Here is an 18,422-nt window from a genome sequence, read left to right on the forward strand (position 1 = left end):
TTGATCTATCTCCTCCTCTGTGGCTTTTTCCAGTCTGTCAGGCTCCAGATCCACAACTTTCAACCACATCCCCCTCCCTCCACCTGTTTGCATCATTACAGCTGTCCAGGGTTTTTTAATCTACCACACGTTCCAGGGACGGCCTTTTAATCTAAACCAGTCAACAGACTTTGTTTTTCTCCAAGCTGCTTTCCTCCACAATATGGACCAATTTTCTATCAAAGACACCAATAATCTCAGCATAGCATTAATCTTGCATTCAAACCCCAGCATTCTCCATTTCCAGTGTTGGGCATGTCTTTGAAAAAACGTATTACTCGTTACTCGTTTCTTCAGAAAAAAACTAATATAATGTCCTTACTTACTACTTATAAAAAAGTAGTACGTTCTATTACTTGTTATATTACTCGTTATATTGCTTTCTCTTGTCTTGTCCTGCAAAACAATTGTTCTGACTATTGTTTTCTACTTAATTGTATGTCTGGTAATTAATGTATTAAATGTGTCAAACAGGTTTTCAAAATGTTTGTAGTATAACAGACAAACAACACTTAATAATTGACTGGCTATAACAAATGGTAAATTGTAATTACAATACATGCGGCTTTGCGCAAGTCATAAGGAGTGAAAATTAAAAAAAGTAACAAGTTACATAAAGGCTTTTTATAAGAGAATAGCGAGCGTTAGCTGGAGGAAAAAACTGACATAATGTATATAAAACATTGTGTTAGATAAAGTATTTAACGTAATAGATTTAGTCAAACTATTTTAAATGTTTTGTTTATAAATCTAAATAGTCCTTGTTGTATCACATCAAAAGGAGCATAGGTTACTGAAGAAGAGGCTGTGTATGTACCTGTCGGGATCTCTGTTATGCATTTATTAAGATCTGTACTCATCCAGTTAATCCTGATTGTGCGCACACACGCAATGAATGCTGTGTTCAGGGTTTCCATGTGTTCAATGAAAATAGCAGTTACGTCTTTAGGGACTGCCCTCAGCTGAGCTGTTAGTGTTTCCAGTTTGACAGCATGTGGTGCTGACTGTAAATACAATAAAGAGCAGTTCACATTTACAGTTACAACTGAACTGAAATATGCTTTGGCTTTAAAAAAAGAAAATACTACCTAAGTAAGTGTATGCGTCACAGCCCAGATGGTAATGGCAGGGACAGAGACTCGGACACAGAAAGCTGTAAGGTAACATGTGCTAATGCGCTCTTTAATCATACAAATAAATAAAAATAAAATGGTACAAACCCTAACAAAAACACACTTAACAAAACAAAAGGCACAAGGGCCAAAACAAAAGGTTTTACAAAAACTCATGAATGTAAACAAACAGACATCCCACCACGGAATCGAAACACAGCCCTCCGCCTCTATCACCAACATCAATCCTAATCAACCCCTAACACCCATGAACACCTACTTTAGACACCTGTGGCCACATTCCCACGTGTTTCGACGGGGAGAAATTGAACCCCCTCCCTGCCAACCTAATATCCCCCCCACACACACACCCGTGCACTGGCAAGGCTTTCACCTTGCCATGCTGCCATAGTGTATAACAGAGAAACGGTAACGAGACAAGCTTGTTCATTTTTTGCAGAAAGTAACTGTAATATTATTACTCCCATTAAAATTCTAACATGTTTTATTTTCTTGTTATTGACAAAAGTAATGTTACAGTAACGCATTACCCTAACGCATTACCCTAACTGATTCTGTCTTTGCAAACTGTGCATTAATATCTTAAGCTCAATCAATTAGTCCATTTTTTTAAAGCAGATAATTCTGTCCTTCCAACGTGACTGACTGCTTGGATTCTTATACACATGTACTGTTGGATCCAGCTTTTCCTCTCTGACCCCCCCCCCCCCCCCCTTCCAGCCGCTCCTCTTTCTTGCTACATCTTTAAGAACCTTCCTTTGCCTTCTTCCTCCGCCTCAACATAATTGAAGCTCCAGGATCCAAGACCATTCAAATCACTCAACTTCAGTGATTCTTCCCAGTCTTCAAACAGGATCTGCGATATGAAGACATACAGGACTCGTATTCATTCTTATTTATCGGCATGGCCTTTAGATACGGCAGGGCTCCAGACAAACGTTTTGCCTTAGGAGCAAATGGCTCCTAGGCCAAAGAAAAATTGACCCCAAATCCAATTGCTGGGTTCTACTTTAAGAGTAAGTTGGTTGATACCATATTCAACTGCTTAAAATACAACCACCTGTTATCACACTAAAGTGAGACTAAAACAATAAAATACTTGTTTATTGCCTCATTCTGCTGAATGGTTAATCTATGCAGCTGATGACTACAATGAAAACAGCATGTTTATATTTTGCAAGCACACTGTCATATATTTTAGAAACTATAATTTTTCATTAGCAGTGAATAGCAGCTTTTCTACTGCAATCAAGTAAGCAGCATTAATTTATTTTTTGTTTTACTCAGCAGTTAATTCAGTAGCACACAGCTCAGGCTACTGGTGTCAGTCCCAAGTATTTCTGCTTTCAATATTCTTCAAATGGTCAGTTCGAGAAATAAACTCCCTTTTCCCTGCAACAGCTGACAGTGCTTTAGTACAAAACTCACGATACATTAACTGTTTTTCATTATGGTAACGTCTTTGCCATGCCTGCTTTTTTGGCTGAATAGATAACAGCTCATCGTCTAACCAGGGAAGCTGCTGCGCAATTAAATCATCATCAGACTCCTGACGGTAGACAATAACCAAATCTATTATATCTGGGATAGATGTGGCTGCTAAAGAAGATGCAACAGACTCAAAACATTATTTAAGCACCCTAAGATTTAACTGGCGAAAGACAACAATTGGTTTACTGGAGATCCAAAGAAAAGTTTTTTCAGCTTGGTAACCTTTTCACTTGCGGTTTTTCCTTTTTATTATTATTTGTATTTTAAATGTTGTATTTACAGAATGACATCATAGCACACTCATAAATACTGACACACTTTTTAAAGGGAGAGGCAGCATTTTGGGGGTTACAGGTGCATTTGGCAGCTAAACCCAAAAAGACAGTTGCCCCAAAAAATGTTTAGTCGCATTCGCAAACATTTTGGTCAGAGTTTGGAACCCCTTTACGATGGTTTCTGCTTCCTATTCCCTGTTCCAGATCTGCACTCCCTCCTTAACGCAGCAATTCACATCTTCCCCCTGGGCAAGACCTTTATCCGCCTGGTATAGCATGCAATACCTTCTAGTGGACTCTCAGAGATCAAGTTTGTTCCTTCCTGTAACCCTCCTCCTGGTCCCTGCTGGGCTTCTACCCTCCTCCAACTCGCACAGCATGTTACCTCCCGTTGGAAGACTCTCAGAGCAAGCTCATGCTTACTGCATTACTGCACCTGCTGGGCCTCTGGCTCCTCCCCTCCTGGACTTACCTTATTTTATTAAGACCTCTTTCAGCACCTCACAAACTTTCCATGCGCATAGACACCTCCTCAATAGGCATCAGTGGCTAACTCTATAACCAGGGGGGTCATCAACTTTGATGCTTTCATTCCATCAATGCAGCTGGCCGAGGGTCCTGCTTATACAAGGCAAATCTCTCCAATGCTTTCAAGGTATGCCTATCCACCCTTCACTCCCTCATCTCTTCGGTGCCTGCAGGAAGGGCCAATATCTTTTTGCTATACCTCTTCACTTTGGGTCAATTATATTTCCCTTCCAGCTCTATTTTGGCTGCTATAGCTGCCAAGATGTTTACTCCCTCTCTGAAGCTCGCCACTGGATCTTGCTCAACCACCATTGCGTCCCCTTCCTCCTGATTCTCCTCAATGAATTTATCTTCATCTCCCACCACATCTGACCCCTCAGCAGAACACCTCAAGCAGCTCTGCACAATCTTTTCTGCAGTTGGCACCCCCTATCTGAAGGGGGAAAAAAATGGCACATTTTATTCCCTCGACTGCCTCGGCATCACACTTGACACACTCCAATTTGCGTCCGACAAGTTGCACCACCTCCATTCCCTCATCTCCTTGTTCCAGATCAACATCACCATTTCCAAACGGAAACTACTTTCCCTTGGTCACTTCAACTTCCAGAGCATCCTCTAGAGCCGGACTGCCATCTCCCGTCTTTTTGTGTATAGTAATCAACAATTCCGCTGAAGCTTGCAAAGACACTAAGATGTGGTCCTCCGTCTTGCAACATTGGAATGGCCTACTTATGTTCTATGAGGACTTAATTTCTGCCCCTAGGCTCTCCCTCCATATTGATGCCTACTCCACGACTTCAGGGGGCTCTTCTACAACCACTGGTTCTCCAGTCTCTGGTACCCTAAAATTCAAGAGTTTCCACCACAACTGAAATCTACCGCTTTCCTTAAGCTCTACCCCTTCGTGGTCACATTCTCCCCGGAGGTGGCGGAAATACTTTTTTTTTTTTGCGACAATCAAGCTACAGCTAATATCATCAACAAAAGACTTCCCTCCTCATCATGCAACTCCAGCACCATCTCATCTGGATTTCTGTTATTGTCATCATTTTATAATCCAAAACTGTATTAACAATAATGATGCTCTCATCCCGGGCTCCCTGGTTCCGTCTGCTGCTCCCCTCAGCACACCTTCCCCCTGCCTATTCCTTAGTTCAGTGATTTGATATTCAGTTAAATTCTTCCCTGCGCAATCTCCTCACCTCCGCTTAAGACTACATGGTTGCTGCTCTCTCTCCACCGATGCGACATCCTGGTCTGCCTTCACCATCTGCATTCAAAATTGGATCTCCATTCCTCCTTCAACCAGGACTACATCCTTTCATTCCTCGTCCTACACAATCTACACCTCTCAGGTGTAGCGGACAGTGCATGCAGTCAAATCAGGTTGTTGCTGGATGTAATATACACTGTTTAAACTTGCTTGAGAAAGCAGCAAGTTAATGTTTTTTTTTTCTCTTCCCCCCATCTATTAAAAAAGACTGGAACGTCTGAAAATGGTCAGAAAATTAGAGAGACGTGGGTCTAAAAGTGGTTCTGGAAATGTGGTCCTAAAAGTGTCTGAAATCTGCTCTGAAGTGGGAATAGAATCAGATACGAAAATGGCTAAAATCATGTCCTGAGAAGGCAGCTCTGAAGAGGGTCCTGCCCTCTGTCCTGCGAGAGACTGAACCAGGAAACAGGACACAACAAAGATCCGAAAACGGGTCTTTGTTTTTATTTTGCTGCTTGAAATCCACCACGAAATGAACTGAAACAACTAGCCAGCAGCTGTGCTTCTGGAAGGTCCCTTAGCCATACGAAAAAATTGCAACACGAACATTTTTATAAACTACATAACTTTTCAATTGCAACGCATTCTTTAACCATTCAGTTCTGTCTGATCAACGGAACCCATTCCAGTTGGAAATCTTCCAACAAGCCAAAGTTAATGTTGCAAAACTATTGAAAATCAACAGCTACTTTCCTTTGAAAATAACTATTGTTTGCTGAGAGATGACGCAATAAGATACGTGCTTCAAGCAAAGTACCGTCTTCTTTTCTTTCGGTGGAACTGAGAGATGGGAGAAACTGTTTTCATCGCCAAAGGGGACTAACTTCTTTGTTGAAAATCGATAACTATTTAGCATATCAAATATTAAACATTTTATGACTCAAGAAATTAATTGCAGCTAATGCTGTCAAGTTAGTGGATACATTGTTCTAGGAATAGAATATAACTTCCTGTTTTAGAGTGTGCAAGAAATGTATTTTGTTTTTTGAAATGTGTAACGCAAAGGAGTTGTCTAATAAATGCAGAGAATTTGATCATTGCCCAATTTCTGAGTTAATTTGAATATAGAAACAATTGAGATTGATAACATATGGTCAGTTTGGTAGATCACCTCTAAACTAAATTAACACGGTAAAACTAATTTGATAAATTAGTTATTGGAATGTTGGATTCTGTTCTGAATGGTAAGTTGAATTAATTCTTGTGCATTTTGATATGAAATATGATTGATTACAATGAGAAACAAGTATTGAAAATACTAATGCCAAGTAGACACTTTGTGTGATCAGTTGTAATTAATATTAGTATATTAGCCATGTATGTTAATAATGTTGTGGTCATTGTAATCGTTTGACTAAGAAATCAATGAATAGTACAGAAAATTCCTTTCTGTAATATTAGATTAGTTGTGCACCCCTTTTATTCGTTGTGTGACTGTTGACTACTGTCAAGGGAATTCGGGTTCTACATGATGTTGAATTCATAAGGAATATATATATATATATATATATATATATATATATATATATATATATATATATATATATGCATATATGTGTTTTTAAATAAATTGTATACCTAATTCACTACACTGGGCACCCTGAAAACCTACCCAGATGGCATACAGTGGCACTATCGCTTACTCAAAGTACCTCAAATATATGAGACATTACCCGCTTTTTAATGAAAAGCAATGAAAAGATAAGAAACTTTTTTTTTAAAAATACAATGCAGTAACATAGACATTATTTATTTAGATGATCAAATATATAAAGATCAAAAGATTTTTTTAATGCATTGCTTTTTCCTAGCTTAAATGTTAAGTGAATTGGGCCTATAGTCTATGCATGAGAAAGATGATGTTATCTTAAAGGAAATACATGCAACCACATCTTAATTTTAGAATACTTGTCAAATCTAATTGTCAGTGTAAGGACTTTACTCAATGTGTCACCAGTAAAAAATGTTACTCGCAGTCACTCAACAGCATATCATCTGTAAAAATGACAAAATTTGTAGCAGTGTATAGTAAAATAGTAGTGTATAGTAAAACCTGTCTCGCCCAGCACTGCTTGGGACCAAGAAATTGTGCTGGAAAATACAATGTACTGGTTTACAGAGGTACTGTCAAATCTAATACTGTACCTAAAGAAAGGCAAAAATGTACTGTTTAGGTATACCCTGTATTCAAGGACTGTATTAATTGTATGTCTTACTTTCTACACTGTGTAAACTAGGATTTTATTGCAGCTGTACCATGACCACAGGGAGTGTTTTTATTTATGTAACATAATTTATCATAAACTTAAATCACAAGGCTTGGAGTCAGACTGCACCTACAGATGTACACTGATTTTAGGCAGAAAAGATAGACAGGTTTAGAGTGTATCACACCATTAATTTCAATAGAGATTTGGTTGGGACCCAAAAATGTTGCCAGTTTATACTGATATGTATATTAGAAGGATTCAACAGGTTTTACTCTATTTGGCTATTGTGTCTTTAAATAATTAAAATACAAAACAAAACAAAAAAAGTATTTTCTTAAATGCTTTGTGACATTTATACTTGTATAGTCTATATTTGTGTTGTGCTCTTGAATCATCAAGTGAGTTGTATAACATTAACTTCTAAACTGTCTTTAAAAAAGGACCGACCTTACCAAATGCGAGTTCTAAAACACTTTGAATGTGTTTCTATACCATGTTAAATGACATACAATGTGCCATATTACAGAAGTCACAAAATACCCTTTGTGTGCAGCATTGTGAGTTTTTGTTTTAATATCAAGATCTATCCCGCCCTACCTAAGGTAGCACACAGAATTTAGATTTAATCTACCCAGGTTCTGAAGCACTGATACTATCTTAGCTATTTCAGTGTCTATTCCTGTTCAAGACCATGGTCCAAACAGTACCTTAAATCCCAAATTGCTTACCAAATGAAATTTATAATTATAGTTCGGGAGGAGGGTCAGACACCAATCTCCACATCACCAAATTGAATCATTCAATTTAAACATTAGCTAATTAAATTGTTAGCACTATAAATACCCTCTTCACTTACCTCTCAGTTGCGTTTTGATTTCATCGTAACCCACCACCTCCCCATCTCCACCTTTCTTAATAACAATTTCTATGTTTTATCAATGGGGGGTCTTAGGCAGCGAACCCTCAAACCAAGCTAGGTTTGATGCCAAATGAATGTGTATATACAACATACTTCTCTGTAAAATCGCATACTCCGCATTCTCCACTATAAATATTTGTACTAAAACATTTTGTGATTGGTGTTTGTCCCGAACTACTGAAGGTTCAATTAAACAATTAAATACCTGATTGGAACAAGGCTTTGAACTTCTCAATTTAATAAAGTTGTTGGAAGAAGATGCTGGACTGGAATGTTTTAGCAAAGTAGAGTAGGTCTCTATAGCAGGGCTGCACATGTACTGTCCTCAAGGTCCAGAGCTCTACTGGTGTTTGTTCTACCTGTACATTCAATTACTAAACTGAACAAGTTTAACCTCCTCACCAGGTCTTCATCAGTTAATTACATAATGCTACCTATAAAACTGCAGACCCTGAGAACCGAATCTGTGCACCCCTGTGCTATAGAGTAGTAAAAAGTTCATTTACATGCAGATACCCAAAATGATGTACTTTAAAGAAAAAGTCTCAACAAACCACTGTAGTGCAGCCTAGATGCAATAGTTAAGAAATGAAAGTATATCAGCTCTAAGAAACTGTACAGGAAGATACTCCAACTTAGATGCTTAATTGGTTTTTCATACATTTAAGTGCATCAAAGGAATCTGGCAAACAGCTGAATGCTTTAAAACATGATACCAACAGTAAGAAGAAGACATGTGGGTAAAATATACTTTCAGCAGTGCAAAAAACAAACAAAATCTGCCTGTTAAAGTGCAACAGAATGCACACAGTTTAACTATCGCTACTATTAAGAGACTGCAACCTGTCTATTTTCATTTAGAATACCATGTGATGGAGTTAAACAAGCATTTTTTTTCCAAATTCTAAATCTTCACAGATACAGAAAGCATGCTTGAATAGCTAGAACTGAAAGCGTCTTAGAAGCCCACCAAGCTATATCTATCTTGGTTATATGCAACCAGTACAACTTTGTAATGTGTTAAAAGAGTAGAACAGATTTCATTAAGCAACAAACTTTTATTTATTTATTTTATTACCTGGTATGAAATTGTACGTTGCGGAAAATCCAATCGCCTCCAATTCTCCATCAGCAAAAAACTTTATCCAAAGATATCGGCCACTGGATTTGATAAATGGTGGACTTTGTTGGCCACAGTAGCGTCCAATAATTGGAGAAAAGCCAAAAGGTCCATCTCGAACCTCAATGTGATCAAATTTACATTCCCATGAAGGCTCAATGGAATATTGTTCAGCAAAGAACAGATCTATGCATTGCCTGGGTGCAGCTAGATAAAAGACAAAAACAGAAAGACTGAATCAGGTGAGAAAGAACAGTAAGAGATGCATTATGCAGCTTGGATGAATCTGGCAATAATATTATTCCTATGAAGAAGTTGCACAAAAGCTTGAAACACCAGTTATATGTGGTACACACTTTGTTTTATAGGGCAGGCCCTTAAACAAGTAAGTATATAAGTAAGTAATAAGTAAGTGTGTTTATTTATTTCTATAGTGCCTTTCACACAACAGTACCTCAAAGCACTTTACAAATCAATAAAAACAAAAATTACAATACAATTCATTTATTCAATTAAAAAACATGACCATGAGAAAGTTACTGGTTTAGTAAAATGAATACAAAAAACATCAATATTAGTAGAGAAAAACATAAGAAGAAGAAAGAACACTTAACATTTTGTATAAAATGCTAGTAAAAAAAAGTGAGTTTTTAATCTTGATTAAAAAATATTAAGTGACATATACATAATATTACCTGTCTGCATCTCTAATGTCAGATGGTTGTTTATTCCATAATCTGGGAGCATTGTAACTCCTTTCTTTTTTGTCTTAATATTTGGGAGGATAGAAGAATAAGCCGACCTTAAAGCACATCTAGGTACATGTAGGGACAAAAGCTCTTTTAGATAATCAGGTGGCAGAGCATGAAGTGTTTTGTAAGTCAAAAGTAGGATCTTATAATCAACTCTATATCTTACTGAAAGCCAGTGTAGAGAAGCAAGCACGGGAGTTATGTGGTCACTTTTCTTTTGTTTACTAAGCACTCGCGCCGCTGCATTTTGAACAAGCTCTAACCGTGAAAAGTCATGGTCTGCAAAAAGAGCATTGCAGTAGTCTAGATGAGACACAACATGAATTAGCTTCTCAGAATCAGGCAATGAAAGACTAGACCTAATCTTAGCAATATTTCATAGATGATAAAAAAAAAAAAAACACTTTGGTGATATTATGGACATGAACCTCAAAACATAAATCAGAATCAAATATGACTCCCTGGCCTCTGATCTGGGGTTTGACTGCAAAACATTTTGAGACATTCAGATTTTTACATCATTCAGACAACTGCAGTGGTATACAAATGGCATCCCTGACACTTATTCTGAGCAATGACAGAGGGCTGATTGTACTGTAAGTGCGGGGTCTGCAGGATCTTTCATATTCAAGGCTGTTTGAAAAGTAATGACCGTAGGGGTTATCATGGAGAGACTTCGCTGCAGATTTCCACCCCAAGCTTTAAACACCCACTGTCAGTACACACTACTGACAGTGCTAAGGCTGGCACTTATTTCTTTGGTTCAGAGCCTACACTATAGTATGTAACAGTGTACAGCATGTATTTATAAAGACCCTCCAATCCAAACACCTCTATTTAATTTGACTGCTCTTATTTGCACAGATGTGGCCCAGTGAATAATGCATTATTTTTTTCTATCTATCTATCTATCTATCTATTCTTCTTGGCAGATTTGCTCCAGGTTGTTCAGGTTGGTTGGACGACGCTTATGGACCGCAATTTTCAAATAGTGCCACAGATTCTCAATGGGATTGAGATCAGGACTTTGACTGGGCCACTGTAGGACATTCACCTTTTTGTTCTTGAGCCACTCCAATGTTGCTTTGGCCTTGTGCTTGGGATCATTGTCCTGCTGAAAGGTGAATTTCCTCCCAAGCTTCAGTTTTTTAGCGGACTGAAGCAGGTTCTCTTGCAGTATTTCCCTGTATTTTGCTCCATCCATTCTTCCTTTAATTTTAATAAGATGCCCAGTCCCTGCTGATGAGAAGCATCCTCACAGCATGATGCTGCCACCACCATACTTCACTGTAGGGATGGTGTGTCTTGAGGCATGGGCAGTGAGGTTTGCGCCACACATAGCGCTTTGAGTTTTGGCCAAAAAGCTCTATCTTGGTCTCATCTGACCACAAAACCTTTTCCCACATCGCAGCTGGGTCACTCTCATGCTTTCTGGCAAACTCCAGACGTGCTTTCAGATGGTACTTTTTGAGTAACGGCTTCTTTCTTGCCACCCTCCCATACAGACAAGTGTTATGCAGAGCTCTTGATATGGTTGACTGGTGCACCATTACTCCACTCCCAGCCACTGAACTCTGTAGCTCCTTCAAAGTGATTGTTGGCCTCTCTGTGGCTTCTCTCACAAGTCTCCTTCTTGTTTCAGCGCTGAGTTTTGAGGGACGGCCTTTTCTTGGCAGTGCCTGGGTGGTGTGATGCAGCTTCCACTTCCTGATTATTGATCAAACTGTGCTCACTGGGATCTCCAAACACTTGGATATTATTTTGTACCCTTTCCCTAATATATGCGTTTGTATTACTTTATCTCTAACTTCTGTAGAATGCTCTTTGGTCTTCATTTTCCTTCAGATTCACAGCCTAACCAATGATCCTTCAACAGTGGGGTTTTTATCCAGAAAATGTGACAGCAACTTTAATGGTTCACAGGTGGAGGCCAATGGTAAGGTAATTGTGTCCTCGTTAGGGCAATTTCTTTCATCGGTGTAAACTGGGAGCTTCCACAGCACAGGGGTTGAATACTTATGCAAGCAAGATATTTCAGTTTTTTATTTTTCTTAAAAATATTCCCCAACATAAAACCAATGTCACCTTACATTAATTGATTTTGAGTTTCAGTGTTTTAAAATAAAATATCAAACAGAACGAAATTTCAATGTACTATTTGTAATTCAGTAATATGAGAGAATTGGTCAGGGGTCTGAATACTTTTGATACCAAGATATTTACATAGAAAGTCACTGATAAAGACTTCATGTTGAAACATTTAAATATATTACCGTACTTTATTTTATACTACTTATATACGTATATTTGTTATGATTGGATGTTTACAGTTAAGGATCATCATTAATCGTAATAATGAAATTCAATTTGCATTTTCTTTGTGGGGAAAAAGGAAAACAACAACAATAACCTCTGAAAGCAAATTTAAAAATGTGATTAAGTTAATAACAGCCTTTTTTATACAAAAACAGTGTACATTAAATGTTGGTATCAAAACCTTGACTATATATATACCAGTATATCAATCTATAAGCAAAATATTGGGTAATGAGATTTCTTTTTCTTTACTTACAACAGTATAGCAGCACCATGAAAAGATGTTATTATGTCTACTATATCTTTTCAAATCACAAATAGTTTTCCACATAGAATGAATTCCAAACTGACACACAAATCTCATTTTCTGGATATGCAGATGTTGTCACTAAAAGATGATGGAAATTAATTTGCTGTTTTTCAGATAAGCTGATCCTCAGATATATATTTCAATACAGCTGACAGTATTAAACATAAAACATCAAGACAGAGATGATTGGTGTAGAGGAATTACATTCTGCTTCCAATCAAGAGACCTTGCAGCTTGTCTGCTGTACAACATTCCACGCAGGATGAATGCAGGATGAATTCAGGAAGAAACAGCCTTTTTTTCAGTGCCAAACAGTATATTTAACAAAAGCACTGCTATTGGGCTATTGAGTCTGCATGATAAATGATGTATGTTGTGTTTTATCTATTAACTTCATAGCCAATGCAGTGGATGTTGCTTCCTGTCTGTACTGTTGCTACTCTAGCATGGCTGTTCACCAGTTGTGGGAACAGTGATGCTGTTTAGCCATATAATGCATCTTCCTTTCTAAAGGTGATAGTGCCAGGCTATTTTGGTGGCATAACTTGGACTCTTTGGAAATTATACAGTATATCTGTTATTACACGATGATTTCATGATACAGTCCAAATTATTATTATTATTATTTATTTCTTAGACGACGCCCTTATCCAGGGCGACTTACAATCAATAAGTGTCTTCAGCACCACTCAACCCACACGCAAAAGAGTAACTGTGTGTCAAAGACAGCATTCGCGAGAAGAGGAGGTAGCGCGAGTAGACATAATGGGGTGCAGACTTCATTGGGATTCATATTTTATTCATTGGGATTCATATTTTGTTACAGCTATGTAACTTAAAGCAATTTAACAGCATGCAAAGGAAGATGCTGATTGGTCGGTCCAGTAAATACCATGTTATCAGCTACAGTGAACATTAAGATTTATATGAGAGGCTGCTGCATGATAAATCTATAAATTATACATGCTCTGTCATTAGTGAAGCCTTAAATTATTACTAAATTATAAGCAACTTTAAATTACCATTGACAGAATTCTGTTTGACAGATCTCTAGTCAAATTTTAGAATACAACTGAAAAATAGTGCTGTCCAAATGTATTTTATTTGAAATCTATTTGAAGCAGTATAACTGTGGATGCCTGCTGCAATACATCCCCAATAGCACAGTGTATTCATGTCTCCCCTTCTCTCTAAATGCTTTGCAGTCGCCTCTCTTCCTTGGGTTTCAGTAACAAGATGTGGAATGGAACTACATTATACAGTATATATGAGTTCTGTCATGTTTTCAGCTTCTAATTACACATTGAACAGGCAATGATATTGTATCTACAGACAACTGGACATGATTGATTAAATGTTTAAGTCACTTAAAATTGGCCTTCTTACACAGAACCAAACATTTTATTACAAATAAATTGCAATACAATTGCAATTTTCAATACAATAACTATTCCCTGTCTAAAGGAAGTAATGGATTTAACTACACTCACAACAAACATTAGTTTGATTAAGGAAAACACAAGTGCTACATTTTACACAACCTATCATTAAATGATGTTATTCTTAACAAGTTATATATTTCTTAAACAAACACATTTAAATTTAACCCATGTTTTACAGTGTCCAGTACAATAGATAATAAATGGTTTTGAATTTCTGTAGGTTCAAAACTGTTATTACAGACAGTACAGGGCTTTCAACCGTTTGCTGTTTGTGTGTGTATCCATTTCCCAAGCAAATGAACATCAGATGAATGTAGAGCACACAGTGGAGGAATTGCTTACCTTCTATAATGTAAATGCACTCTTTGTCTGGAGGGTATTTGTTGGGATAGTTGGGTGAAGTGAAAATGCCCCCTTCGGGATTCTTTGTCCAGGTGCCACATTGAGCTGCTCCTGGGATGTTTGCTTTTTCTGAAACACAGAGTTATATCTACCTATAAATAATATCCTTTACAAAAAGCTATAACAATGTAGATTTGGTAGTTATTGCATTGCATCTATCAGTAGTATTACCCTTTTTTTTAAAGACTCAAGTTAACATAGCTCTGACATATAACTGGTTACAAGTCTTAGGTGAAAATCAAGATATGGCAATATATATGTTCGAAAGAAAAGAATGAGAGAAAGAAAGATTTAATTGTGGAAATGTATTACCTGCCCCCTTCTTTGTTGCCCCAGACAACCCAAGTATGATGAGACTTGCAACAACTGAAACAGAAGACAACATTCATTTGGTGGAGACTAAACTGATTTGGGGTGTTTTGATTTTGGTCTAAAAAAAAAGGGGGAATTGTAAAATGGCTAGTAATTTATGATGCATTCTTTTTTCCCCTATCTACTGTATATTATTGCTGCTAAATGGTGGGAGCCATTAGATATTATGTTCTCTGTGATCGCTTTCAGATCTCCAATACTAACTAGATTATAGCACATACATTACTTCTTTCTTTTTTATATAGTAATACATCACTGACAGGTAAAAGTTAACATTCGCTTAGTCATCCAGTATGTTAACTAAACATAGACTAGCAGTTAATATATATATATATATATATATATATATATATATATATATATATATATATATATATATATATTCATGGTAGGTTCTAAAAACTATTTTTATATTATTACATCAGACAATAATATATATATATATATATATATATATATATATATATATATATATATATATATATATATATATATATATATATGCATGACCACAAAGCTATATACCCTTTTGAGTATATATAAACAAAGTGTTGTATCTGCCTATTGTAACCTATAGAAACCAGTAACCATCATTGCACAATATGCAGATGAGAAATAGGGTTCAAATCTCATTCAAAGCGCCCACTGCGTGTAAAATGGACATGCATTTCTTCTGTAATCAACATGAACCCATACAAGTAGAGACGAAAGAGCAGCCTGTACTGATAATTTACATGCTGTCTAAAAAACGACAGCAATAGCTTACTCAGTTAAATGCAGCAATTCCAAATACTACCCAATTAAGTAATGGCAAAGAGGAGACCTCAAAACACACCTTACTTTTGTCAGTACGGTACACGCCTGTTAAGCCCGTTTATAATCCTTATAAACTAATAAAAAGGAGACTCACCGTGAAGCAAACTGTGCCCATGTACCATGTCTGTTCCTTTTACAAGGGGCTTCAATCTCAACTAATTCCATTTAGATACAGGAATACTTCAAGTGGAAAGGATTGATAGATTAGAAAATTCAAGAATGAATAACAACGATCATTACTACACCACCTAAAAAACACACACATTAGAGAGAAGGAAAAAACAAAACAAAAAAAAATAAATACAAATAATAAGAATATAAAAGAAACGAATCCCAGGTGTAAAAAAACAACTAATCACCAGTTTCATATAAAACTATGACCAGGTCTAAACATTCGCCCGATTTCCATCCAAACGTTTCCAAGACCTTTTGGTGCTTTTGATGCACTGAAAGGATTAACAGGTCCGTCATCAGCCTTCCCTGATCGCTCCACCTTTGCAATCTTCCGAGGAAAAAGATTTACAAAAAGGGGATTTAGTCATTCTTGTTTAATCCCTATTTATGAAGCAATCCTTTAAAATCGTGTAAATCCACCTTGAACCCATTCTCGTTTATTGTAAGCTACAGAACCTCCAACTTTGGTTTAGAAACTTAGAAATGTGTTGATATTCTTCAGTCCAGTTTTCTTGCACCCGGTGATGAATTTATTTTCGAAAAAAACATCTTCCAACCTGTGTCAGTCGTGACCCCAGCCTCAAAGAGTTAAACGGATTGTACAACGATCCTCTTCAAACAGTTGGCTATACGATGATAAACGATGATCTTAATAATTATAATATGAAATGCGTCGATGTACAAATAACCTTTTGATTAAAAATGTAATCCACTCAAATAGACATAACAGGATCAAAAAGAAAAAAAAGTAATGTTTCTTTAAGAAGCACTGCGAAGCCAGGCGGACTGCAGGATGAGACACCCTCAGACAGTGCACACCAAAATGTAAAGGTAAGCAGTAAAGGCACTATGTGGAAATGGAAGAAATAAGCAAGAGGAGATAGATGCTTCAAACACGCCGGGCGAGTACCACTGATCTATCAGTAACTCGAAGCAATTGCACCTGCAGCATGAAATTGACTAGAGAGATCTGCAGCCTGCTAACATGGCGGGGTAGGGGGATGAAATAAAATGTATTCAAGCATGAAGTCACAGTAAATTCATACCTAAAACAATTAGGTTTTTAAACCATTCATGCCAGTCATGGGGAGATGAACGATTGTCATACATACGCACCTTACCGAGTATGGCATTATTAATATAATGATATATGTAAATCTATGTTTGATTTATGTAAATCTATGTTTAACTGTAGATTTATGTTTTTTGTTTTTTGTTTTTTAATACATATTAAAATACACGGATATAGAAGCATTTTTATGATAGGGTTGGCAAATTACTTGATGACACTATTTTTAAAGCCTTTAATTTCAGAATTTTTTTTTTTTTTTTTTTTTTTTTTTTTTTTAATAGTCCTTATACATTTGAGTTAAAGAACACGCACCTTTTGTCCAAAACGCAACCGTAACTTTTATATTCAAATTAAACTGAAATTCCTGCAGTACTGGTGAAATGTGGACGCTTTCCTTAGCACTACATCAAGCGAGTTCGCGTAGGATGCTGTTGAGTGTCTCAGTGGTGCTATCTTGCCCTAAACAATTTAAATATATATTAAAAAATACCCTCACGTTAATGTATTATAGTCACCCATTTGAGATGCTTATTAAAATGTTGTAGAACATTTCAGATGTGGCTAAGTAAGTTGCACACCAACACATAATTTAAAATGCCATTGTATTATTCATTATAATTACATATAATTTTCCATTTTGATAAAATCAGTCATTGTTTAAATTGTACCATACTCTCTCTGAAGGTCAACAGACTGTGTCCACAGACACTGGGAACGTTGTTATTTGCTTATGTTTATTCAGAACAATACAAATATACCCTATGCATACTGTCTGTATAATGCTCAACCAATTGTGAATGAAGTGCATGGCAATCACGTGGTTTCAACAGACACTATGTTCACTGTAATTATTTAGGTAGTGTTGAAAGGGTAATACTTAGACAAAGAAATATTACACATTCTGGCTGGGGTTTCTCAGATGGTTGAGAAACTGACAGGTTACAGTATGTGGCATTTTGCCCAATGGATGCCATTTTTTCAACCCACTGGAATATACAGCACAGTCTATGGTGTGATGTTAGAAGACAATAGTATTTCACTTTGACTGCTAGAGTGATGTTCCAGGGCAATTTTAATGTTGACCGCTGGAGCCATAGCACAAACTATTTCTGTTAACCGATCGGATTGAGAGTTGCTATTTGAGGGTTTAATAAAGTGAGATTATAAAACACACACTTCAAATGGGAAGCCAGGACTGCGCTGATTTAAAGTGACAAGTCTGCAAGGTGTTTCAATTGTTCTGGTTTCCTATACGTGACCAACTTGTCGGTGGAAAACTGCAGCAAATTATGTTCTCCAGTATTGCCTAAAGAGTCATTTATTTTGAAACAGCGTCTCATGCAACTAATTTGTCCAATTTTGTATACAGCATTATCTGACAACTGAGTGCCTAATACCTGCCCTCTATAATACCTGTTCCTCATAGTCACAACAGATGCAGCTTTTATATTACAGAATAGTGTACATGTCAGGGATGCAATCTGAATGACACACTTCATGATTTGTGTCAGGAACAGCAGTTTGTGCTACAAATGTGTTGTCCTCCTCTGTACATTGAAGACATGTATATGTACAGTGTACAGAGTGCATAGGTCACACGGTGGATTACAGCACAAACCAGTAGCTGTGGCAAACCAGTGTTGAGTTATCTGGAATTTATGCGTTTTTTGTTTTTTTTAAATACGGCTGCTATAAAATACAAATCAATGGAAATTACATCCCTCTGTATTATTATGGTTCATATCAAAGCACACGCAGTACATGAAGATGAAAAA

The 18,422-nt window shown here is 36.9% G+C and overlaps 1 protein-coding gene across 3 annotated transcripts in view; it reads right to left on the reverse strand.

Moving 5' to 3' along the window:
• Nucleotides 1-16,705, reverse strand: part of LOC117399355 (neuropilin and tolloid-like protein 1) — a 62,753-nt gene extending 46,048 nt beyond the window's left edge. Inside the window, exons 1-4 of one of the 3 annotated variants that reach the window (XM_033998455.3) lie at nucleotides 15,496-16,705; nucleotides 14,526-14,579; nucleotides 14,154-14,282; nucleotides 8,950-9,198 (exon numbers count right to left, since the gene is read on the reverse strand). In XM_033998455.3, the coding sequence (XP_033854346.1) occupies nucleotides 8,950-9,198; nucleotides 14,154-14,282; nucleotides 14,526-14,579; nucleotides 15,496-15,523 (460 nt within the window). In that variant the 5' untranslated portion in view covers nucleotides 15,524-16,705. The remainder of the gene's footprint in view (nucleotides 1-8,949; nucleotides 9,199-14,153; nucleotides 14,283-14,525; nucleotides 14,580-15,495) is intronic. The other 2 variants (XM_033998454.3, XM_033998452.3) reach the window with 2 other exon arrangements.
• Between the last annotated feature and the right edge of the window lie 1,717 nt (nucleotides 16,706-18,422).

The sequence above is a fragment of the Acipenser ruthenus genome, chromosome 4 (genome assembly GCF_902713425.1).
Source record: "Acipenser ruthenus chromosome 4, fAciRut3.2 maternal haplotype, whole genome shotgun sequence".
Taxonomy (NCBI): Eukaryota; Metazoa; Chordata; class Actinopteri; order Acipenseriformes; family Acipenseridae; genus Acipenser; species Acipenser ruthenus.